General features: G+C 35.5%; 1 protein-coding gene across 4 annotated transcripts in view; it reads left to right on the top strand.

Annotated features, from left to right (window-relative positions):
* DPYD (dihydropyrimidine dehydrogenase) overlaps nt 1-27,123 on the top strand; it is an 858,821-nt gene that overhangs the window by 445,567 nt on the left and 386,131 nt on the right. For all 4 annotated transcript variants that reach the window (XM_042952991.1, XM_042952985.1, XM_042952988.1 and 1 more), the window contains exon 13: nt 17,476-17,691. In XM_042952991.1, coding sequence (XP_042808925.1) covers nt 17,476-17,691 — 216 coding nt within the window. The remainder of the gene's footprint in view (nt 1-17,475; nt 17,692-27,123) is intronic.

The raw sequence follows: 27,123 nt of genomic DNA, 5'->3' as shown, positions 1-27,123 counted from the left end.
AGAAGACCTGGTTTCTTCCAGGTAGAATTCTTTCTGTGAAATTCAAAGACTATGAAGAACTGCAGAGAATAAGAAAGGAGGCATTGGGACATTAAGCATTAAAAACAAAACAAAACAAAACAAAACAAAAAAACCTTCTGGTTGCTGTGTTTACAAATGACTTTGGGAGTCACTGAATTGAAGTTGAATGGTTACAGAATATTATTTATTCACTGCCACCATTTGAGGTCAGCTTTCATCAACAACAAAAAGTTAATTTTGGTTTAGTTTCAATGGTTCAACTACATATATGAGTTTGTCTATGTGCATCCTCCCAAATGATAGTCTTTTTTTCTTCCTCAAACTTTATCCTTTATTTAATATGCTGTATTCCTATAATAAGAATCTGTGTTAAGGTGCCTGATACTGTTTTGATTTTATTTATGAATCTATGTTATTCCTTCCAGCTTGTCAATTCCCCTTGAAACTAATTCTTGTGGCAGAATAATCTTAGAAGATAGACACAAATATTCTGGCTTCATACTAGGACTAAAATGTCTTTTGTAACCTATAAAATCACAGAGCACAGGTGTCTTTTAAGTTTTACCTTTCTACAGTGTTTTCCAGCTCTACAGTGAGGCTTATATGATATTTTAATGAAGATTATAATGAAGTTCTGTAGCAGTTAATGTGATTCTACTCAGTTGTATATAGTATATGGGTACATTTTAAAATAGATGTTTGTAAAATTCTTCAAAACTATCATAAATTCCTTGCGTTGATGACCTACTTTTCTACTGCTCGAGGTTTTTGTGTATTTTCTTTTGGTTTGATTGAGGTGTAAAAGAATCAGTAGTTGTTGAGGGAACTAGGTGTCTCAGGGGATTAGTAATGAGATACAGAGCCTTTAACCTCTTGGTCACTAGTTCAAATTTGCCTCAGGTCAAGAGTGACAGAAAGTCATTACCATCTGATGGCAGTTCAATAGGCTATGTGAAATGAATTTGTGATTTCAGTACCTAATGGAGAGAGATCCATGCCAAAATCCCACCATAGAGCGAGTAAGTACAAACTGGTAGTTGTGATTTTAGTTTGAAGAGAAAGGAGGAGTCCAGTCATTGCTAACTATTCCATTTCTTTCTTTGAGCTGTGACTTCTTTCGGTGGATTTGTTGATGGAATGAATGGCATGGGAAAACTAGGCTTGCCCTAGTGTTGGTTTGTGATTTGAGGCCATGAGATGCACATCCATAGGAATCCCTATCTGTCATTGTTGCTAATGAGGTACAATTCAGCATTACTAAATTGACTTTTAAAAAGTGATTTCAGTCCCAGATGGTGATTCATTCAAGATTGAAAGTTACATCATTCATGTCTCCTATTTCTTCAATGCCCTTCTGCATATATTTTTTTAAATGTTTCATTTTCCTTTTTAATCATATTATTAATTTTATCTACCTTTGGACATATGACTGAACATTTAGAGAGGCCTATTCATTCTTGTCAATCTTTCACATGAAAAATACTGAGTTAACAAACAAGAATAGAAAATTGTAAGGACACTTTGAAGATGGGGAATTAAAAATTGAGTGCAGTACGAAAGGATCATTGCTATAAAGCTAATTGAATTATGTGTATTCTTATCAATAAATGAAATCTTTCACCTTCTGCCACTTTTAGGGTTGGAGATTATGTGAGGGATTTTGTCTTTCTAATATCTTCAGTGAACAGTCAGGTTATTAAAACTATTTGATTTGGGGATCTCTTTTAAAGGAATTACCTTTCTAAAGAGGACAAAGGCAAATGTTTATACCTGAAAGATTTATAGGATCACAGTATTTTCTTCATAATGGAATATTTACATTTTTATTTTATATTGGACTCACTGACTTTCAAAAAGAACCTGCACTGTTGGATTGTAAGGATTTTAAAGCTATCTCTGATAATTTTTATGATGTGAAAATAAAGTCTAAAGGATGATAGCTACTGTGGCTCATATTAAAGATTACTGTTCTCTACAAAGGTGAGCAGTTGCTAAAAATATGACAGTCTGGGATTTTAGAAAACAAACTTAGAATAACTTTTCTATGCCCAAGTCTCTTGCTTAGAAGAACTTCAGTGCCAACTTTGAAGACACTTGTTATCATTATCATTGCTTAAAATATCATTTTAATTTCACATCTTCAAAGGCATTCTTTTGCCCTGAAATATACCAGTGGTTTCTACAATATCTGAAGAACTATGATTTGAGAATTAGAAATTTAAATTGCACAGGCTGAATATTAGAGTATTTCCGTTACCCTTTGCAGGTTTTGAGGCAGCTTATTCGACCTTACAGTCTCACCAGGAAGCTAATGGGAAAGCCTTGCAGCAATCTTCACAGGAAAGTTTCCAAATGTCAAGTGTCATCTTTCCAGCTGTTAGATGAATGGGTAGCCAAGAGGCATTTATTTGGGTGTGCAGCCCCTGTGAAATCTGGGTGAGGCAAGAGAAAAGGCTATAATTTGGTGGTTAGTTTACCAGTATTGGTATAGTTGCAGATCTCCTTGCCAGGCAAAGGACTTCATTTTGTGGTTTAATGATTGACAGCCAACTGCAGTGTTCCTGCACTTAGAGAATAAAAAAATGCCTTAAAAAAAAAGAGGGATCATCAATATGTCATACTAATTTTTGAATCCTTCACTGCTTCAGATAAAAACAATCTTATCGACGGAGCTGGCTTCTTCCCTAAACCCTTCTCCAACTGAGAGGACGTAAGGCTTTTCAAATGACAACTGTATTAAAATCTTGAGACCTATTGAAAAAGTGTCCTTCAGTTTAAGATATATTGCAAACTCTTTAATTCCTGTGTTAAAAGAAGATTGATATGAATCATTGGTCACTGTCAGGTTGAAAAACAATGAATATCAATAAAAAGGCAGTTTTAAATCATAATGGATTCAATTTGAGATAGTGATAGACTCCAAAAAATAATATTGAAATATGTCATGGCTAAATGCTGTTTCCATGCTAAGCTTTTCCACTTGGTCAGGATCACTCTATTGAAATGACTTCAGCCCAATTTCTTGTTGGGAAACTATGCCTTTAGACAGAACTAGAATCGAAAGTGCATGTGTTCTCATTTTTATCCCTTCCAGTGAGAAATAGTAAAGTTAAATTTGCTTATAGTCATTGAAAAATGAAGTTATTTTGTTTATAAGTAAGCATACATTAAACCCTATAGATGGTCTGTAGGGTTTGCCTTTTTGATGGTCGAGTCATGTTCATTTTTGCTGTAGTCCCTAGCTAATATTTTAAAATAATTATTAAGAATCGGAAGCTTGACACTTATTTCTGTTAAAATTTCTATTTGTAATAATGCATAGCTTTTTGTGTATGAAGGGGAATTTACTTTTTTATAACATCTATATGTTATAAAAGGAAATCAAGGGAAAAAAAATGAGGAATGAGCCTTTATCTAATGGAGCTATGAAAACAAAATTATCTAGTTGGTGATAGGGAAAGAAAATACCATGACTAATAAGTAATTTTAATGCCTTTTATTGACTTTATATAGGGTTCCAAACCTTTATTAAATGGCAACGTTTGACCTGAAAAGTAATTTAAAATGAAATTGTCTCCATAAAGGCAGAATATATCCTTACCAATACAGCAGTAGATTGCTAGTTCAGGCAGATAACTCAAGATTAGAATGGTTAGAAAAAATCTGAAAAATCTGATCTATGCCATACTGAACCTGACCTCAGTATGTGCTGAGGGAGTATGAAAGAAATTAGCCACTGCAAAGTCGTTGGGTCCAAATGGGCTATAGGTGTTAAGAATTCAAGGCCAAATCTCCAAAACCTTGTTGCCTGGGGCTGTGTAGCACTGGGGGGTGGGTGGGGGGAGGGAATATCACAATAGAACAAAGCACTGGAAACCTTTAGCTTGCTGGGGAAAATTCAGATGCAAAACTTAATCAGAACTGTGTTCCTCTGTGTTCAGTGTTTTAGGAAAGTCCATATACAAGTTGTAAAAGATCAGATTGAAAAATATCTAGATACAAATGGTATAATGAAAACCTAAAAGTCAAGAGAGCTGGGTTAAAATCCTAACTTAGTTGCTCATTAATTCTGCCTTTGGATCTTTGGGAATGTTACCTTGCCTTTTGATTATCTCACTTATAATTCGGAGCACAGAGGTGGAATTCTCAGCTCTAGTACTTAAAGCTTTAAAAAAAATTTTTTTAATATTTATTTATTTTTGATAGAGAGAGAGCGTGAGCAGGGGAGGGGCAGAGAGAGAGACAGAGAGAGAGAGAGAGAGAGAGAGAGAGAGAGAGACAGAATCCAAAAAAGGATCCAGGCTCTGAGCTGTCAGCCTAGATCCTGATGCAGAGCTCGAACTCGGGGAATGGTGAGACCATGACCTAGGCTGAAGTCGTACGCTTTACCAACTGAGCCACCCAGGTGCCCCAAGGACTTAAAGCTGTTAAAATCTCACATGCATTATCTTGAGCCTATCTTTATCCATAAAAAAAAAGACAAGATTATAGTTTTTTATGGTTCTGAAACCCAAGCTATGTATGTTAAAAATAAAGAATCTAATTTATGGAATACCCATTATATGCTGATTATTTTTTTAGAGGCTTAACATTCACATTATACTCAAAATTACACCTACCAGAGTAACTACTTTCCTCCCCCACCCCATTTTAAAAATTAGAAAACATATGCTGAATTTTGCTGAGATGGATATGGCCCTGGAAATATTTGATTCAGCCATTTAATATATGGGTCAGAAAACTGAGGAACAGATTTTAACAGAGTCAACTCAAGTCATAGGAAAATTCACTCAGGAGAAAAGAACAATAATAGAACTGTATGAAAGGGATTTAAAATAAATATGTTAAAGATCCCCAAAGAGATAAAGACAGCAACAACATCCATAGAAAAGAACAGAAGAAATGTAATGCCTTTCTTTTTTTTTAAATTTTTTTAACATTTATTTATTTTTGAGAGAGAGGGACAGAGCATGAGCAGGGGAGGGGCAGAGAGAGAGAAGGAGACACAGAATCTGAAGCAGGCTGTAGGCTCTGAGCAAGCTGTCAGCACAGAGCCCAATGCAGGGCTCGAACACACAAACTCCGAGATCATGACCTGAGCCGAAGTCGGATGCTCAACCGACTGAGCCACCCAGGCGCCCCTGTAATGCCTTTCTTAAGGTGTTGATGGTAATGGCATTCAGGGGCTAGAGCCCAAGTTTTTCCATTCTCAGCCCTAGTATTCTTTTCAGTGTTCATCCTGCCCCATCTTCATGGTGTCCTTTGGTTGAGCTTCAGGTGAGAATATGCAAGGCAGAACACATACGTAAGCCCCTGCCAATCATCAGAGAACTCTGTGCCGGAGTAGGGATGAGAAAAATGGCACTGAGCTTTTATAATCCATGCAACTAATCCTCAGAATGATCTTATTTCATTTTTGGATCACTTCTCTTGCATTGCATAGTCACCATATGCCAGACAACATCTCATGGGAGCATAGCCTTCAAAGTGAGTGTTTGTCAGTTTTGTTCTCTGTGGTATCCTCAGTGCCTAGAACAATGCCTACCTCATAGTAGATGGTTGTCCAATAAAATGCCTACCATATGGTAGGCACTTGATAACTATGATTGAAAAATTGAATATGCCGAGGAAATGCTTTAGAATATGGGGCACATGAGGTTTAGGAAGCACATTTCACAAATTCATGTGGCTCATTGATGATAAATAACTACTTAGGCTGACAAAACAGGTGGTGGGGTACAGTGATCCTGGAAACAGAAGGATGAAAATGAGCATACCAGTGCATTATAATTTTTCTCGTGTGATCCTCACAGCCATCCTTTATAATAGGTGTTTTAAAGAGGAGACATATGAGTTTTCAAGTGGCCTTACTAACCTGATTTGGGCACAGAAGTGACCCCTGAACGACTATATTAGTTTTTCCCTGCATCCTATCCCCACCTTAGCCTGTTTCAGAGACTTCTCCCAGAAATACAGGGGTTAATAGGTTAACACAAAAGCAGGTATTGCCTGGTAGGTTGTTGACTTACAATTTTGAGCTTTTTATTCCAAGTCTTAATATTTAACATTGCTGCTGTCACCTTTCTTAAATGTCAGCCTCTTTTATTTACCTTCATCACTCTCACCTTGATCATGCTGACTTCTTTGTGCTACATGGATTTGCTGTCAGGCACCACCCTGTGCTGGTCACCAGGCTTTTCTTACACTAGACATTGACATCTTGTCAGCAGCGTCACCACCTTTGCCCCTGGGCCTGTGAATATGGCAATTGTTACCCTACTGATTGACACTTTTGAAAATTTGTCAACATGTTATGTATTATTTGGGGGGGACCTTTGGATAACTTACAAACCACTTCTTAAAGTTAATTCACTGGTTTATCCTTTTAACAAACCCTTTGGGTTGTATGACATAGAGCTTCTGTGTAAAAGTCTGTGTGCTATTTTCTTAATGAATGATATTATAATTAGTAGAAGGTGAAAGAAACCAATTTTATTACAGTAGCTCAGGTGATAAATTGAACCATTCATTTTAAAGTCAGAGAGTGTACCAAAACTGTTGGTATATGCATGACTCTGCTCACCTCCTCGTATTGCTCAGATATTATTTATTAAAGAAGCCTCCATGGGCACCAAATGGAAACCTTCCCTTGCCCCTAGCCACACTACTCCCTAACTCACACATACTCTGCATTCTGTTTCTGAGGAGAAGCCACTTGAAAACATACTATTTTGCGTTCCTGAACCCAACTGCAATGTTTGTGTATGAGGGGGTAGGGGTTCCCCATACCACAAAGAAATGCTTGGACACCAGTTGGTTATTCTACAGTTTAACTCAATTCCATCACTGTCTACACTGAGATAGCATCAGATCCCACAAGTAAGCACAGTTCTTCTGTAAAACTATCCCACCTTCTGCCCTCCTCTGCCACTTCAGACCCCATTCGCAAGCCCAGGTTACCACTTGTGTTTTTCACCAACCAGCTATATACAGATAGGGGTTCCTATGACCCCTTCCAACTCAGGATGCCAATTGTAAGTCCAGTTTACTACTTGTACTTCTGACCAGCTGTTTATAGATCAGCGGTTCCTATGACCGCCTCTTTGGGTTCAATTAATTTGCTAGATTGGCTCACAGAACTCAGAGAAACATTTTACTTACTAGATCACTGGTTTATCAAAAAGGATATTACTCAGGAGCAGCCAGTGGAAGAGATGTCACAAAGCAAGGTATGGCAGAACTTCCAGTTCCCCAAATCTCCACTTCATATGCCAACCTAGAAGCTCTCTGAACCCTGTCCTTTTGGTTTTTTATGGAAGGTTTACTACATAGTCAGGATTGATTAAATCTTGATTCAACCTCCAGCCCCTCTCACCTCCCTGCAGGTCAGGGGGTCAAGGGGATGGGACAGAAAGTTCCAACCCTCTAATCAAGTGGTTGATTCTCCTGGCAACCAGCCCCCATCCTTAGATGCTTTCATCCATTAATTAACATAAAAAAGACCTTCATTGCTCTCATCACTTCAGAAATTCCAATGGTTTTAGGAACTAGAAGCAGGATTAATACCAAATATACATTTCTTTTTTTTTAAGTTTTATTTATTTATTTTGAGAGAGAGAGAGAGAGAGAGAGAGAGAGTCCTAAGCAGGTTCCCTGCTGTCAGCCCAGAGCTCAACGTGGGGCTTAATCTCATGAACTGTGAGATGATGACCTGAGCTGAAATCAAGAGTCAGACACTTAACTGACTGAGCTACCCACGTACCCCCCCATATATATTTCTTATTATAAATCACAACATCACACATGCACACAGGCATGCACACACACACACCCTCTCATCTATGTTTTTGATCCCTCTCCCTCCATCACTCTGTAATGTAAAATCCATGAGACCAGAAAAATGTTCCTTTTTTACTCCTGTGTTTTACCACCTGGTCACAACGCCTACTATATAGTAAGTACTCCATAAATATCATTTAAAGATTAAAAATGGCTATGAAATATTTTAGATCATGGGGCACATGAGATTTAGGAAGCACATTTTACAAGGTCACTTGACTCATTGGTGATTCTGTTTTAGATTGCTATATTACTCAGCTTGGGCTGCCATAACAAAATACCATAAACTAGGTGACTTAAACACTAGAAATTTATTTTCTTTTAGTTCCAGAGGCTGAAAGTCTGAGATCAGGGTGCCAACATGGTGGGGTTCTCATGAGGGTTCTCTTCTTAGCTGTAGGTGGTTCCCATCTCACTGTGTCTTCACATGTGTCTCTTCTTATAAAGGCATTAATCCCAAAATGAGGACCTCACCTCCATGACCTCATCTAAACTTAAGTTGCTCCCCAAAGCCTAACCTCAAAATGATATCACTTTGGGGTTATGGCTTCAATATATGAATTCTGAGGGAATACAAATAGGTCCATAGCAGTTGCTAAAAGAGCTGGTACCTGGCAGTAGGAGTAAAGTTTAAATGGAAATGAAAGAATACAAAAGAGCATGCTAGGAAGAGAGGATAGCAATTGTAGACACCCAGCGAAAGATAGAGTTTAGTGGAAGTCCTGTGTGACTGATAGGTGTATTAACATAGAGGGTGGCATAAGGTAAATTTGGAGAGGGGGACAGGACCAGCTTATGAATGATCTTGTAAGCTATAATAGTCTCAATATTAATGAAATGCAATGTTGAATGAATGAAAAGTTTTAAATAATCAAATTTGTGTTTTTAAAAGGTCCTGGTACAAAGTAGAGAGTAGATTCTAGTAGGAGGCAAGGAAAATGTAAAGAGCAGTAAGAAATAGTCCCAGTAAGAGATAATGATGGCAATGACTATAGATAGAAGTACATGGATTCATATATTTTGAAGATAGAGTCATTAGGTTTGATGGTAGAAGAGAAATGGGTAATGAAAGAGAAGAATCAAGAATGATTTATATATTTTGGGCTTAAGCTGAATGAATGAATGGTCATGTCATAAAGTAAATGGGGAGAACTGGGGGAGGAATAGTTTTTTTGTTGAAGAGGAAGGAATTTTTGCATGATGCTACTTTAAGTTGCTTAAGATCTGGTAATTGGGGATGGAGGTAATGTTTAGATGAAGAAAAAGAACACATTGATTTGACTTAATGTTTAATTTTGTGGCCTTTCTCTACACTCAGGTTACAAATATTTTATTAAGAGCGATGTGAATATAATCCTTTAAAGAAGTGAATAAAATGGGATCATTATTTTTTAGAAACTTTTCCATAGCCTCATATCTTTTCTAAAATTTTCATTACAAATAGTAATTTCTCAAAATGGAGAATTGAAATCTGATTTTATGTTATAATTGTAGTCACTCTACCTAGGCCTTTCCACCATGGAAGCAGCTAATCCAAATGAATTTCTGCTTTGCAAGTTTTTCCTCTCAATAGATATTTCTTCAAAGGGCAAAGTAACTGACCTGGAGTTAATTAATGCATAAATCCTGCCTATGAATTAATCTAGTCATAAGTAGCTATACAATGTTATTTATTCTTTGCCTTAAAATAATCTCAGAATGGATGCTTCTAGAGCAGCTGTACCCCAAGATAGGGACCATTGTAGTTACATCACAATGAAATATAAATAAAATGAGTAAGTGCAAGCTGTTTGATGATTTTAAATTGGATGGAACATAGTTAGTAGTTATTTTCCCTTCTTCAATCAAATATAACACTACCAATAGTCTTGCTTTTAACAGTGCTTTTTTTTTTTTTAATTTTCATTCTAGTAAAACAAATTAGGGAAAAATGCAATTGGGATACATAATTATGATGTGATTTGCTTTTTCTCCACAACATAACCATTATACATGCAAATTTCTCTGTGTATAATTCCATGACCCAGCCAGGTATATTTGGAGAATACCAGTGATAAAAAATAATAATGCAATAAGGAAATAATAGGCCATTATAATTTAAGATTATATTTATTTTTATTTTCATTCCAAAATGAAAGGTATTATGATTATTTTATTAATATCTGAATGGAATATACTTTTTAAAAATTTTTGATAATAGTTTTTCAATTTGTGTGTACATGTGTTGTGTTTGTATGTTCAATCAAAGCATCATGAAAAATACTCAGATCATTTTCCAACTTTGAGGACATTAATGCTTTAGAAAATTAATGTTTATGGAAACAGGAACAGCTCGATGTAATGTAGAAAGTGTAAGCTTTGAATTCAGGTCTTGCTCTATTATTAGCTTCTTATCTTTGGAGACATTGCTGTTTACTTTGAGCTTCATTTTCCTCATTTTCAATAGAAGAATAATGCCTAATTTGAATAGTCGTGATCATAAGGAGAGAATAAGTACAAAACACTTATCACTGGGTCTGGCATAAGTATTATTTGCAAGTAGACAAGTATTTTATGGATTGTGAGAGTAAACAAATGTCCTATTTTTATAGTAGGTCTCAACATTTGGGTGGCGTAATGATGGTTGTCAGAATTGATACCTTAGAAGCAGATAAAGGTCCCCATATGGGCACTTCTTAGAGTATCTGCTCACCTTATAATAATACTTTATTCTCTTGAACAGGCCCCTGGTAGCCATTTATTTTAATAAGGTAGACATGTAACACATTTGTGGCCAAACTTGAATGTCTCATTTGAGAATTAGGAATTAGGGAGAGCATTGACATGGCTAAAGAAGTGATTCTCAGCCTTGGATGCATAATTCAACTCCTTGGAGAGTATTAAAAAACTACTAGTGCTCGAGTCTTCTTCTGAATGATTCTGATGTGATTAGTACGGAGCCTATCTGGCCAGGACATCAGAATTTTTAAAACCTTTCAAATGTTTTTAATATGTAAAGTTAAAAATTACTGGGCTAGACCTATGGAATAGCAACCATTCTGCATAAAGAGTCAGAGGAAGCCAATTGGCAGAGACAGAAGAATAAACTAGATGCACAAGAAGAGGAGTGAAGGAAAGACAGATAATCTGGCTTTCCCTGAGGAGAGCCATTCCTTGACGTTTAGCTGTGTTCATGAGTTTCACAAGATGCTTCTGTACCCTCGCTCTTAAACAGCCATCTGAGGCTAGTTTCCACTACTTGCAACCAAACAAATCCATTCTAAGGCAGAAGTTAAAAATCATGTGGGGCAGAAAAATGTTTCATTTTAAGTTGGCTCCTAGCAAAATTGTGAAATCAGTGAATGTTTATGTCACTGTATGTGTCTGACATAGAATGCATACATTTACATAGTAACTTAATTGCCCAGAGTAGTTATTTACCATTGCACTAAATAACTCTTTTTAGTGCCTTTGCTAAATTCAACAGTCTTCCAGTGGTAAAAGTTGAATTTTATTCAGATTAGAATCATAGAATAATGGGATATGTATCGGGAATGCATTTCACGATTATTTCACCTAAATTGATTATCATTTTACTGGGAACTGATGTAAAAATGAGACTAAATACCCAAGGTCACTAGTCTGATGTATTCAACAAATATTTCGAGCATCTTTCTGCCAAGTCTTATGCCAGGTGCTTAAATTAAATTAGGTTGGAGGCACATACATATAAGCAAACAAGTACAGAATATGATGAGGGAACAACTTTGCTTGCGGACAGCCGGGCAAGTTTCCTAGTGAAGATGACAACAGGACTAACTTTTTTTTTTTTTAACATTTATTTATTTTTGAGGCAGAGAGAGACAGAGCATGAATGGGGGAGGGTCAGAGAGAGAGGGAGACACAGAATCTGAAACAGGCTCCAGGCTCTGAGTGGTCAGCACAGAGCCCGATGCGGGGCTTGAACTCACGGACCGTGAGATCATGACCTGAGCTGAAGTCAGACGCTTAACCGACTGAGCCACCCAGGTGCCCCAGGACTAACTTTTGAAAGATTGCTTGGAATTTTCAAAGCAGAAAAGCCAGACAGGAAAGGACATTTAAGGGAAAAAAAGTCAAAATGCATAGGTACACTAATGATATTGTTTTATTTGAGAAATGATAAAGTTATTTAATAAATGGAAGCATAAAATGTTGTGAGGGCATGGTACTAGATGAGATTAGAAAGAGTGAAAGATGAGATTAGAAAGTGTGGGGAGCAGGGAGGAGCCCAGGTCACAACTAGGGTTATATAATGCTAAAGAGCTGAGGCTGGATTCTGCAGGTAGTGAAGAGCCTTGAAGGATTTTGTAGGTGGAAGTGAAGTGAGAAAATTTAAGTGTGACCCATATAAATTTGGGAACTCTCATGGTTTATGCATTTCATGGAGATAATATTTTTAATGGAGTTATAAGTGATTAAAATCTTCGCTAAGTCTCCCCTAAAAAAATTCTGAGAAGGACAAAGAAAACTTTGTAAAATGCCATCTTTAGACGTCCCTCTCATTTGCAGTGTCTTTTAGTGTCTAACAATGGCTTCTATAAAAGAAATGTTACTTTTTACCTTTACACTCTAAAAATGTGCCGGACATCTCAATTTTTCCTTTGTCTCTGTTTTTACCTCCCTCTTCTGTCCTCTTCTCAGTTCTTTATCACTTCAGTCTCTTGATTCTATAGGGTTTTTGTTTTTGTTTTTCTTTGTTTTTGGTGTTTCTATTAATTATATTTTGAACTACCAAAGAGATCGTGGTAATATCCATAAGACAGTTTCTTGTTTTAGAAAGGGAAAGGAAGAGGAAATCACATAAATTTATGTTGTTGTACTTAACCCTTTTAACTATGTTAGCAAAATTCTCAATTTCAGAACATAAAAGGTAAATGAGGGGCACCTGGGTGGCTCAGTTGGTTGGGCGACCGACTTCAGCCCAGGTCATGATCTCACAGTTCGTGAGTTCAAGCCCCGTGTCGGGCTCTGTGCTGACAGCTCAGAGCCTGGAGCCTGCTTTGGATTCTGTGTCTCCCCCTCTCTCTGCCCCTCCCAATGTCTCTCTCTGTCTCTCAATAATGAATAAATGTTAAAAAAAAATGGTAAATGAGATATCCAACAAAGGATGACAAGAATATCAAAAAGCATAAAAATAATTATGAAGATCTAAATGCTTAGCCTGGGGGAAAAGGCAATTTGGAAAGAATATGATAGTTCTTTAAAACATACCTGAGGATTGCCATGTGAAAAAGTGCTTTTACTTATCTTTGTCTCTAAGAGGGCAGAGTTGCCTTTAAGAGTAAGAATTATATATATGATACCTAATACATACATATATATTACATATATTTCTAATTATAATGGAGATATTAATTTGAGTAAGATATGCTCACTTCCCTCAAGGAGCTTATGTTCTATTTGAAGAGAAAATCAACATGTACAGCACAGTGTGATGACTACTGAGGTAGGAACATATTTTAAATTGCACAATAGCAGAGATGACAATTAGATATATGAGACTAGGGTATGAAATGTATTAAGGAAATGCCTCAGGAAGCATGTACTTGCATAAATGAATTGAATTTGGAAAGATGAGTAATCATTTGATGGGTGAAGAAAGACTTGGTTTATATTTTAGGCTAGTGGAAATACATGATAACGCATGGAGACATGTAGCAGTGTGATGAAGTATCTGGGGTTTTAATTTTGTGTGTGGTTGGTTGGTTGGTAGATTTATTTGTGTTTTTCTGTTTGTGAACTCCAGGGACCTGTCTGTTTTGTTCATCTCTAGAACTGCAAGTTCTTAATAAGTACCTGCTGAGTAAATACTTGAACAAAAGTAGTTTTATATGAATGTTAAGAATTGTATCTAAGTACATGGGCATTACCTTATAGAAGCAATCAATATATGCTATGAAAAGAAATTTGGTTTCCTGAAGATATGGATAAGTTTTAGCATATTAGTGATTAAAACATATAACAAAATATTTTCAATGTAATTAACAAATTGAAAGAATGTTATTTTTTTATGCCCTAGGAGCAATCCAGATAAAATTATTTATCTATAGTGGCCAGGGAGTGCTTCAGATCAGGAAATTTTATAGTGGGTACAAAAGAGAGATACCGAATGTGAAAGGGTGCAGAGGCAGGGTGGCATGGACTATTTTGGGGGAACAATGACTGAACCATTATATTTCTGAGAGACAGCTTAGGATAGTGGAAGGAAAACTGACCAACAAAATAGAAAAAAAAAACACACACATTTTGTTCTGCCTTTGTCATTAACTGAATAACTTAGAGGTACTCACTTAATCTCCTTTACCTTTAGTTTTCTCTTTATAAAATAAAGCTTTTAATACTTCTAAATATTTTTAAGTTTATGTATAATAATAAATATAGCTGAAAGGATTGATTTGGGACAATCTGAGGAGGAAGCTAAGGGGTAGTCTATTTACCTTGATCTTCACTTACTGGTTTTTCATTTGTTCTTTTAGAAAAGTGGTTTACTATACCTTTAATTCTATTTGTTGCATATAAATTAATTTATGGTCAGTATTGAAAGTATAAAAAATAAAATAAGGCAAAATTTAAAAATTAACAGTCATCTTACAGTTCAGATAGTGCTGGTTAAGATATTTATATTTACTCTTTATGATAGATGGATAAACAGAGAGATGCATAGCAATACATATAATAATATATAGCAAACATATATTAAATATTTATTTGTTTACTTATTTTTTACTGAAAACTTTTGGATTTACATATAATGTTAACCCATTGTTTTTTCACTTAGTACAGGATAAAAAGTCATTCATGTCAATACAGTTTTTTTTTTTTTCTGTATCAGTTTCTGTATCAGTCTGATGCCAGTATAATATTCCTTTTCACAGTGGTATTATTGGGGAACTAATTTTCATAGCTCACCATGTAGGTTGTTTCTTTCTTTCTTTTTTTAAATTAAGTATTTTTTTTTATTTTATTAAGTTTTAGTTTTAATTCCAGTATAGTTAACATAATCTAGGTTGTTCCTTACATCTGTTATTTACTAATACTGTTGGATAACTGGAAAATAGTATTGTCTGAAATTGAAAATCTGGCTCACATATTCTTTAGAAGAGAATATGGGCTACTCTTTGAAACAGTTGAGTTTTAATTAACAGCACAACATCCATATCCAAAGGTCTTGAAGTCTCTTGGAAATCTGAGTTTGGAGGTTATGAATGGGATTTGGGAGGAATTAGCCTCATGGTGAGAGCTGAAATTTGAAATGCTTAAGCTGATTGAGCAAGGGTAGAGAGGGGAACAGGCTTTTAAACTTCAGAAAAGGAAGCATACATTGGGCATGAGTAAATCCTGAGATTGCACAGAATAGGTTGCTGTAGCACCACACTGTGGTAAAAAAGTCTCAAAGACAAAACAAAACAAAAACCCTGTAGGCACAGTATGAAAAATAACCGCCTATTAAAGATTTGAGATTCTATCATATATGCATACACATCAATAGTATTTTGTCAATAAAAGAAAATACATAGTTTATAAGAAGCTGTAGTTCTCAGATGAAAGAGTTTTATGTGTATGTTTATATTTTGTTAGTTGTTGTTTGCTTTGGTTTGTTTTATATTTTTGTTTTGAAGCTTAAGGAAAATCTTGCAAAGTTTTTCTACATAATTTCCTTTTTAGATTAAGGCAGAAACCTTCTTAAGAATTTCAGGGCAATGCCTTATTTATTGTAAGCTACATAAACTAAGAAATGCAAGTTGAACTATACATACATATCTGCTCCTTGGGCCATTGCCTAGTGTCATATAGCTATGATTATTAAGAAGTTCATCTGTAAGATTAAAGAGATTAGATATTTCATTACAAAACCTTAAAAAGAAAAGAAAACTCATAGTATCATTCACCTCACCTAATAAAGAATATAGAGCCATATGCATTTCTGCTGTTAGCCTCAGACACAAAGTTGCCTGAAATTTCTGAGATTCCTCATATACGAAAAGTGCATCTAAATTTTTCCCAGTATTAACCAATATGTGGTGTTAGGAAAGTCTTCCTAAGTCTAGCCTAAATTTGCTTGATTCAATTTAAACTACGATTTTGCAGTTGAGAAAATCACATCAAGGTCTTTTCCCCCCCTCATACACCCGTGTACAAATTCACACAGACACACACGCACACACACATCAAACTGACATATATTAATTCCGTATATTCTACATTATACCTTTTGTCTTTGCTAATAATCTTTTTAATAGCATTACAATTCCACATGAGGACAGGAGAAATTAATGTTCACAACAGGACTGACTGATATTCAGAAATGTGCCAGAACATTCCTGGCAGAAGATGCCTGCCATACTTGAAGCTTTGATGTGATCAGGCACCTCTCTGTAGGTGCACGAGACACATTAGTCTTTCAATTGACAAGTTTGATGCCTTTTTACATATTAAGTGAACTTTCCTTTGCATTATAAATGGTGGAGGTCCAGAAATAATTTGTATGCAAGTCATAGCAATTTTTATCTACATAAGACACACTCCTGTAAAATTAAAGTTATGCTCAAACAACTTTTCCTTTGAGTGATGGTTCACAAGAGAAAGGGATTCTTACTTTGGAATTAACTAGCTCTATCCATTCAGTAACCACTTTAGCTTAGAAAACTCACCCTTTTTATATTTGCCCGTATTATTTGTCTTTCAGAGATAAATAGAAAGGGAAGGAGGGAGACAAGGAAGGAGACAGAGACAGAGACACTTATTAAACCAAAGGCTAGATGAGATCTTTAATAACGTCCCCATTCAGGAAGAGACAACAATTAGCAAATACCTACTCTCCTTCACTGTGCCATGCACTTTGCATAAGCGTTTTCATACTGCAAGGTAACATGACTACAATGTCCCTTTAAGAAAGGTAATTTTACAGTGTTGAGAGCCAGTTGAAGGTTTCGGTCTTAACTGTTAGGTGCCGGTTTGGTTTCTGAAAAAAGAAACTCTCCTCATGCACATGAGTACATTTCCCACTTTCCAAATTAGTTGTCTTCCTGTGGCTTATGATCTCCTGCATTTTCCAATACCCCTATGAGGTAGGAAATTAGGCAACCAACATTCCTGCTGCTGTACTGAAAACGGTGGAGGAGAAAAAGACATGGACATATTAGGTGGCTTTCCTAAAATCTCATAAACAGAAGTGAGAGTACTGGAAATTGAATTTAGGCCCCCTGACTTGCTGTCGCCCATATCTCTGAGCAGTAAAGACATTTCCACAAATTAAGACAAAAAGGCGGCTTTATGGGACCAGGGAAATAAATTCTGAAATTATTCCCTTTTGTGTTTGAATCTCTGTATGTTTTAAGTAGAGTTTTTTTGTTTGTTTATTTAATTGATTTTATTTCTGTTAATACCCTCTATAATGCCTTTTAAATTAGAAAAAGATGATGTTTTGTAAATTTGGTTCACTGCTAACTGACTTTTTGCCAGTTTTCATCATGGTAAACAGACCAGTGTAATCTGTATTAATTCAAATGCTGTGTTGAAGTGATTTTTGTAAAAGATTGTATGGAAAAATCAGATATGATACAAGAACAACTATTGACTCTTTGTTTTTTGCAGTCACAATATGGAGCTTCTGTTTCTGCCAAGCCTGAACTGCCCCTCTTTTACACCCCTATTGATCTGGTGGACATTAGTGTGGAAATGGCTGGACTGAAGTTTATAAATCCTTTTGGTCTTGCTAGTGCAACTCCAGCTACCAGTACATCAATGATTCGAAGAGCTTTTGAAGCTGGATGGGGTTTTGCCCTGACCAAAACTTTCTCTCTTGATAAGGTAAGAATATATTTTTGAAGTCATGTTTAAATGTCTATCATGTATTTTAATTAGGGCATAAATATTATAATGGCAAGATTTGCCTGACCAAGAAATAGTAGTTATTCAACTACTGGGCAAGACCTATGGTTGCAAAATAGTTTTTATTTTCTTTCCAATCTTTCTGTCCCTTGGAAGGGCATCTGTTTCTCATTTGTTTTGTCTAGGAAGCATCAAAAACATCTATATTACAAAAGTACCTATTTCATTTAATAATCACAAACTCATGAATTTTATTTTGGCATTATTAATTCTTTCGTGATTTGTGAATGTGTGTGGATGAGGACATATGCCTGAACTCAAAGTGAGAGAGACTATGGATATGGTTTGTACATAATCCTGGGATCCAGTTCATGTCAAAAAGAATCATTCAGTGTAGCTCATTTGTGCTGGTAGTAAGATTCTTCTTGAATTTTTAAATACAGAAACTTTTCAAAGTATATATGCCTGAGTTTAATTTGCCATTATGACTTTGTACCCACGCTGTAAGTGGACATACTTAGAAGAAAATAAAGTACATATTACAGTTGAGATGAATTCTTTAAAATACAGAAAGCATATAAATACATGTTTTTAAAGTAGTATGATTTATACAATAGAAGGTTGCATCCTTATATGGTTTTGAAGTAGAAAAGCACAGAATTTAACATTATTAGACCTTTTATTGATAAAATTTTAAATGCTGAGTCTATGTATTTAGTACTAACTGGTAGTTAGTAATAATTAATGTATAAGAATGTGTGAATCTAGTGACCAAGAAAAGTGTATCATTATTTAAATCAGCCTTATCCGTAGGCAAAGAAAATAATAGAGAACAAATATGCCCCATTAAGCACATTCTTTCCTTCTTTCTCCTCTTACTAGGATCAATAGCCAGCATTAGTATGGCTAAAACATTACAGCTGTCTTATTCTGACAGCTTTACAAGGTGCTATGTGTAGGTGTGATGAAGAAAATCTAGAGATTCCTCAAAAGTTAGAAAAACCAGGGCATAAAAAATATTATAAATGTTTTTATGTTTAAATAACTAAAGGAAGATTCTTTTTCAGATAAATTGGTTGAATACATAGAAATACTTTGGTTAAACAAAGTATAAGAATAAACAACTTACTGGATTCAGCTTTAGAATATCATTAATCAATTGTTTACAGCTTTGTAGAATATTGATAGTATATTCGTCTTTGTTTCAATTCATCCTTTTAAGAATAACTCAAAAGCTGTAGTCAAATGTTTAATCCACTGAGGAAAACTGAGTCTCTGATACCATTTAATGACTACATTAGTTACACTGTTTTAAAAATTTTATATGTAAACAGCAATAGATGGCTAATCATGTACAGGCGAAGAATTGTAGAAAAAAATGTTTGCTTTGAATTTGCTGTTTGCTTGCAAAAAATTGAATTCTGATTAATCAGAGACATCTGTCTTTACTCTGTTGGTGACATGCATTGATTTGTGATGCTGTCTCTTTCGGTAACCTAGGAGCGGTTGCCTTTATTAGGATCAGCAGCAGAAATAAATGTGGAAGCTAACTTCCTTCTAAACCTCCAATTTGAATTTAATCTATCAATTCACAAGTCTGTGATGCTGGTTCAAAGTGAGAGTAAGGAACAAATGCAAATTAAATTTGGCATATAAAACACAATGTTGGGGGTTTTGGGAAGCTCTCTGTTACTTTAATGGCAGGTACAACACAATATTTGTGCAAAGGCTATTTCAGATGTGTTTTTGCTGATTATAATGACATAAATAATGATGCCACCGTGGGCTTATATAATGGCCATACATGGTTTTCTGAAGTAGTCAGTTTGCTTCATAGAGATGTAGGGTTTTTCTTAATTTTCTTATATTGTCCCTAATTAGTGATTATACCTATTGTGAATGTAAAATTGTCTTATGAACATCTGTGCTTTCTTATTGATGAAATGTTGTAGCACACAACTCAGTTGGTATAAACATTTTTTTCCCACAGTTTCTTACTAAAGAAATCTATTAAAATATTATATGACTATACATTTGTGTGACATTATAGCATACCAGTTTAGATTAGCCTTATTATAATTTATTATGCCATTTCAAGAATCTACTTAAAATGTATTAAAATGCAGAATCTTGACATTTGAAATTTGGATGCTCTTAATATGACAAAGGTTATTCTATGGAGTTTTGTTATCATATGAAATATTAATATTTCACAATACAGTTTTGATGAAGTACAATTTGCCGAGCCTGCATATGATAAAGAAATTAAATGCTTACCAAGGGAGTTCAGTAAAAATTAGAGCCCTGCCTGAACATCTGCTGGAAATTTTATTATCCTGTCCTACTGACAGGGTGGCTCCCTCGTTGTTTTTGTAGATTGACAGCTGAATATTGCACTAGATTTCTGCAGCAAATATGTTTAGGTGAACTTTGTTTCCCTTTTTTTTTATTTTTTTGGGGAGTTTGGAACATGCTTTTGATTTTCATCCTATACCTTTTTTTATACTCTTGACATTTGTAGATGCCAGATTGAGGTCTAATACGCTGTAGCAACGATAGACCATTGACTTACAGTGAAATGCCAGTTGATATCTCAGTAAACAGAAATATTATTATTCTTTACTGTGCAGTCTGTATAAAAGCTGTACGTGGTTTCTTTAGGGAGGCAAATGATCAGATTTTTAATGTCAAATATAAAAAGATCTGTGTTTGCTTTTGTGTTAAATAACATGAAAGATGGCTTTTATTAACTACGTTCTTCCTTCCCAAATCACCCTTTCTAGAATGTCCCAAAATATGTAGATTGCCTTTCTTGAGATTCTGTTTATGTTTATAACATAAAATATTTAAAATACAATATTTAAAATACAATTATAAATTCTTTTCATAAATAAATATATATTGTGTTCCTGTTTAACTAAACAAAGGTGGAAGAGAAATCGATGTCAAGCTCAATTAAAGCTAAACTATCATGACAAACCAGAGAAATGCTCTGTTTAACTGGTAATATTAAAAATTGTTTAGACTTCACATAAAAGAACCTCCTGACTCGTGTCCACATTATACTGATAATAGATAAAATAGATAAAAATATTTGGGAGAATCATATCATAAATTTTATTTTATCAGACATACACATATTATATACTACAAATATGTAATCTGTAAGTACATGCTGCATGTATCTTTCTCACTACATAGATAAATAAACCCAGAAGTGTTTATTACTATTCCAAATAGAATTCAAACCTAAGCAAAAGTTCACTTCATTTATAAACTATGTAGCATAGATATTAGAATAAACTTGTGATGGAATTTTAGTGAGAAAATGTCTTGAATGCATATGCTTTAATAAGTATCAGATGATGAGATAAATACATGCACACATAATGAGTCAACAAAAAATACCAAAAACCAAAAACTGAGAAATAGTTAAGATTCTTTATTATTTATTTGGAATCAATTATTGATAGTAGCTTTTTTCCATAAAATACAAACTTATACCACATAACACAATGCTTAGTGTACAAGAAGAGTTTGATAAATGTTTCATAAATATTTGTTGGATAAATGAATCAATAAATGAATAAATAGATTTTTGGCAAAAGCATATTTTCTTTTTTTTTCAGCCATATGAACAGACAGTTACCACATTAAAAAATTGACTGTTCTGAGTATTGATCTCAAAGGAGAAAAGGCCAATTTAAAATTTTCATATCCCATGTTGCTTTCTGTAGTGCATATATACATGTCTAAAAATGAAAATGTCAGTGGGGTTTTTTAATGCATGGGTAGTGTTTTAAGACTTAAGAGTCTTTAAAATATTGAGAATTTTTGAGAAAAAATAATATGTATTGCACAATTTTAGGAAGGGAAATAAAAATCATCTGACCAGCTATTTAAGCTCATGTGTCAATAGTTATAACAGAATAAATGTAACTTGTTTCTGAGTGCTTTTAGTGACAAGGAATATGCTAGATCTTTAAGGCAATGCAGCCTTTTATAGCTATGAAAAAACCTATTTTAGAAATATCTTCCTTTTGAGGCACCTGGGTGGCTCAGTTGGTTAAACATCTGACTTTGGCTTAGCTCACGATCTCGCGGTTCCATGGGCTCGAGCCCCACGTCGGGCTCTGTGCTGACAGCTTGGAGCTTGGAACCTGCTTCAGATCCTGTGTCTCCCTCTGTCTCTGCCCCTCCCCTGCTGGCACTCTGTCTCTCTCTCCCTCAAAATAAATAAACAGTAAAAAAAAAAAAAAAGAAATACCTTCCTTTTATTGACCCCAAATTGGCCTTTCTCATATGTTCCATCCATGTTTTATAGTTCTGCCTTCAGAGATATCTTGGAATAAATTAGTCTAACTTACTAACATAAATGAATTGTTGATTTTTAAATATGGTGGGGTTTTTTCCCCAGTAAATAAATACCCTAGAGAAAGGCTAATAAGTATAGACAGGCAGTGACATCTAGGGAAAATAAATTTGGCCTGGGAGACTCCAGTCTCTGTCCAAAGCTCCTTCTAAATCACTACCTTGCACAAATTGTTGAACATTGTACATTGTTTTGTTAGAATTTATCATACACATAATTAACTACCATTTATTGACTGCTTTGAAAGTATGGACATTGCCAAATATTTTTCATAAGTTATTCTCTGAATCGTCATAATATGCCTATAAGATAGATAGTATTTTTTAAGTTTTTTTTTCATGTGAAATAATTCAGTGAGAAAGTTAAACCAGTTGCCCAGGACTTAGAACAACAGTTATTTATTTGCTCAGAATCATGTATATTGGCAATTTGGCTGAGTTCATGTGGGCAGTTCTTCTGCTTCACAAGGTATCTTTAGGGTTCATTTATGCATTTTCAGTCAGTTAGAGGGATGCCTGGGGACTGGCAAGAGGGCCTTATTCGTGTATATGGACCCTCACCTGGAGTTGCGTAATTGCTGAGACAGCTTAGACTCTTTCTCTGTCTCTTTATTCTCCCTCTTGCCTAATGGTGGCTCATCAAGGAGGCTAGGTTGGGCTTGTTTGCAAGGTGGCAGTGCTCCAAGAGGGCAAGCGTGGAAGCTGCAAAGCCTGTTGAAATAAACCCTCAAAAGTCACACGCTGTCACTTCCACCATACTTTCTTGGTTAAAGCAAATTACGAGATATGCTATACATGTTATATTCAAGAAGTAGGTAAATACCATCTGCTTATTTATGGGAAGAACAGCAAAATCAAATCACAAATGGCCATGTTTATAGCATGGAAAGTGGATGGCAGCCATCATTGCCAACAGTACTTATTTGCCCTCTGGTCCCAGTAGTTCAAATCCCTCCCACCTGCAAAATGCATCCACCCCTTTCCAAGATACCAAAAAATGTCATCCAGTTATGGCATTAGTCTCAAAGTCTATGATCTTATGATCTATATTAAGTTCAAATGCAAATGAGGCTGGTTGGGTTCAGCTTGCTTTATCCAGGATACTATGAAATAGAAAGACAAGTTGACTATCCTCTATACACCTAAAATAAAGTTATACAGTCAAGAGAACCTTAGTAGATACTCTCATTCACAAATAAAATAAATGTCTGGGATTTAGAAATCACTGTCTGCAGCAATTTTTTTTATAAATTTTTTTTAATGTTTATTTTTGAGAGAGAGAGAGCACAAGCAGGAGAGGGGCAGAGAGAGAGAGAAAGAGAAAAAGAAAGAGAAAGAGAAAGAGAGAGAGAGAGAGAGAGAGAGAGAAACAGAATCTGAGTCAGGCTCTAGACTCCATGCTGTCAGCACAGAGCCCAATGCAGGCTCGAACTCAAGAACTGCAAGATCATGACCTGAGCTGAAGTCAGACGCTTAACTAACTGAGCCACCCAGGCACTCCATGTCTGCAGCAATTATAAAATTCAGTTGGTCACGTGTTGTCAGGGTCTCTTGCTCTGTGAATAGGGGATATTCCTAGAGTAGGACCCTGTTCTTCTCCCTGGTAATGGTTTCCTAATCCATTGTTCCTGTCTGCTACCGGCTGTGTCCTTTGGACTCTTGATTCTATCCTCTGAGTTGTGTTTTGTTTTGTTTAGAAATGGCCAATGATGGCCATTCTTGGCAGTTGAATAACTTTTTCAACCTGTTTCTGCCCACAGAAAGTTAAGAACCCCTATTCTCTTTGTTTTAGTTGTCCCTTTTAGTCCTAGTTCTTAGTGATGTCATCAGAAAACTTTGTGAAAAACTTTTTGAATCTATCAAGAGCTGACTACATGCCCTAAACCCACATTCATAATTCTTTTTGAGACATATTTCTCTCTATTTTGGACGTATCTTTCTGCTGTGGCACAATATCCTTTAGATTCTTAGAATCAATATTGTCTACCTGAGAGAATCTACTAGGACCTGCTTTAAATCTTTCTAAAATCTTAACAAAGTATCACATAGCAACTCTTGATGGGATCTTTACCCTAAGGTCATTTCTTACTTTGAAAATCTTTTCCTTCTGGGGTAGACGAAGTACACAAAATTGTTTTATTTTCTAACACAAGCAATTCTTGGCTTTGCTCTAAATTTTCTTATCAAATTACATATATCCTTATTTAGATATTTTCTCTCTTACAATACCTTATTATTCTTGGGTAGAAACATTCAACTGACACTTTGAGTGTTCTGTCTAGCGATTTCTTTAGTCGGATCTACACATGCATTATGTACATTTCTATCTTCTGAATTATCACCAGTGAAATTCTTGCCAGTTGTTCTGCCACTACATAACACAGGCCACCCTTTTCCCAGTCTCCACTAACAATTTTCACACTGCATTTCCAGCCTCCACTAGCAGTTTGTTCACCGTTTTTCCAGCTTTTGCTAGCAGCCTACTTTTAATTTTCCAAGAGAGGTCTCTGCCCCCCTCTCATTTTGAAAGCCAATGCCACACGATTTAGATTCTGTTATGGCTAGCAAACATAACCAATTTCTGTATTACTTATCTATTGCTGCACATCAAAGCACCTCACAATTTAGTAGCTTAAAACAACTAATCTGCTGTTGGTTCTAGAATTCAGCAATTTGGTCAGGGCACAGCTGGGTGGGCTTGACTCTGCCCATGTGACATGAGTTGTTTTCTCTCATGTGTTTGCAGTTAGTTGACAGACTTGGTGGCTGCTGGTCCTTGATGGCTTTATGCACATGCTTGGGCCCTCAGCTGGCATAACTGGGCCTGGGTCTCCATATGGTCTCATCTTCAAAAAGACTGTACTGGGCTTGTTCACAAGGTGGCTGTATTCTAAAAATGCAAGAGTGGAAATTGTGACTCTGAGGCTCAGATGTTACAGAGTGTCATTTCCACCCTTATTCTGTTGGTTAGAGCAGGTCACAAGGCCAGACCAGGATTTAGGAGCATGGAAATAGTTCCTCCCATCCAAGACTTAAATCCGCCGCACCAGAATTGAACCAAGGTCTATTTGATACAAATCCAGATGCTTTCCTCTATATCATATTTTCTACTTTATCCTCTCTGAATCTTATTATTTTATGTCTAAACTGAAGGCAGTTTGACTCCATCAGTGTTTGGCAGGGACCTGGAGTTCAGCTGAGCAGGAACACTGAGGGCTGTGTATCCCCTGCCTCAAGCAGAGCAGCACCTATGATTTTATTTCTGTCTTGGTTTTATGTATAGTTTCATGGAGAGAGAATTTTGATTTAAAAATCTTCTGATACGGGCACCTGGGTGGCTGAGGGTGATGAATCACTAAATATTGCACTATATGTTAACTAAGTAGAATTTAATGAAAGCTTGACAAAGAAAAAAAATAAAATAAAACCTTCTGGAAATCCACTGTTAATCCATTGTCAAAAGCCAGTCTCCTGTGCCAGTTTTTTTCCAGCCACACTGTTCCTCTTTCTAGCCCTCCAACATGGCAGGGTTCTCCTTCTCTTAGGCCATTTTGCTAGTGTTTGCTCTGCCTAGAATGCTTTGCCCTCTTTGTACATAGAGCTCTTGCTTCTCATTCAGTTCTCAGGTGAGAAATTACCTCATCAGAGAAGCCTTTACTGACCACTCAAAACTCTCTTCCTGTGCCACATTTCCCTGTTTTTGTTTTTTTCTTTCACTGCGCTTACCATGATGTGGAATTACCATTCTCTTGATCATGTTTTTGTTTACTTGTTTATTTTTCTGTTTTAGCCATATGAAGTAAGATTAATAAGAAGAGGGATGTTGTCTTTCTTGCTCACTACTGTATGCCCAGTGCCAAGAACCAGGTCTGGCAGATAGGAAGGATGCAATGCATACTTGTTAGATGAATGAATAATTATAGGATTCTAATTTGAACCACAATTCCACATGACAGCTCTTCAGTTACTTGGAGACAGCTCTCATGTCCTATCAACAAGCCTTTTCTTTTTCCTTTCTAAATAGTCCTGTTTTCCTTTCTATAATAAGGTTTGCAGACTTTTTACCATGTAGGTTGTCTGTTCTCCCATGTGGATTTCAAGAAACTTGTTTCGATCCACATTATCTTAATTGAGAGGAAGTTGCCTACATTTGCACAAATTGCTAGCACCTATCAACCAGACAAGGATTCAGGAATAACACTGTCAGGACTATAAATGCTAAAAATAATATTTAGAGCTGTTAAGAAAAATTTCACAAATATGTTATGTAATAATATTTTAGAGCTTGGGTAATTCTCTTTGGATTACAACAAAAGACTACACTTTGTTCTTCTAACTTACTTTAAAAGGCCTTATTGGAAATAAAGATCTGAATTTTTTAAACATTAAGTCAAACTGATTTCTTTTATTGTTATTGAGTTTCTACATAACATTATCATGAAAGTCTATGAAACAATAAATGAACAGCTGTCCAGTGCATTATTTTCCTTGATATAGTTCTAGCTTCAAATTTGGTACATAATTAATTTCTATTTATCGTGCAGCATTGTTCTCATGATATGTATTTATGCACTAAGGAGTTATAATTATTTAAACAAATTCAATGGAAACTTCTTGTCTGGGAGACTTTTAACATGCTAAAACCATAAGTGATTTCTGTCTACTCATAGTTTGATTTTCACCTGATTAGGTTCTTTGTTATTTAGATTTATTGTATTGAAATTGTTAAAATTGACTCATCCTCAAATTATAAAGAATGGGTTGATTAAAAGGTTACAGTTCACATGTAATCGTCCTATGGGAGATTTCAACCAAATGCTCACTTTATAACTATCTAGCAAGCTTTTCTATAAAGCAACCCTGATCTTTTCAACAACAAAGGAAAATGTGTATTCCTATATGCCTATTTGTGTGTACACTTTGAATACTGAAGCTAAGTCTGGCAAATTAGAATTTAACAAAAAATATTCCACATCTTTCTCCAAGGTTCTAATCATTGTTTTCCACCATGCCACATGTGCCAGACTTAGTCTGTTCAAT

Source organism: Panthera leo, chromosome C1 (assembly GCF_018350215.1).
Source record: "Panthera leo isolate Ple1 chromosome C1, P.leo_Ple1_pat1.1, whole genome shotgun sequence".
Lineage (NCBI taxonomy): Eukaryota > Metazoa > Chordata > Mammalia > Carnivora > Felidae > Panthera > Panthera leo.
The sequence above is the reverse complement of the archived record's forward strand: the minus strand, read 5'-3'. Positions and strand labels throughout refer to the sequence as shown.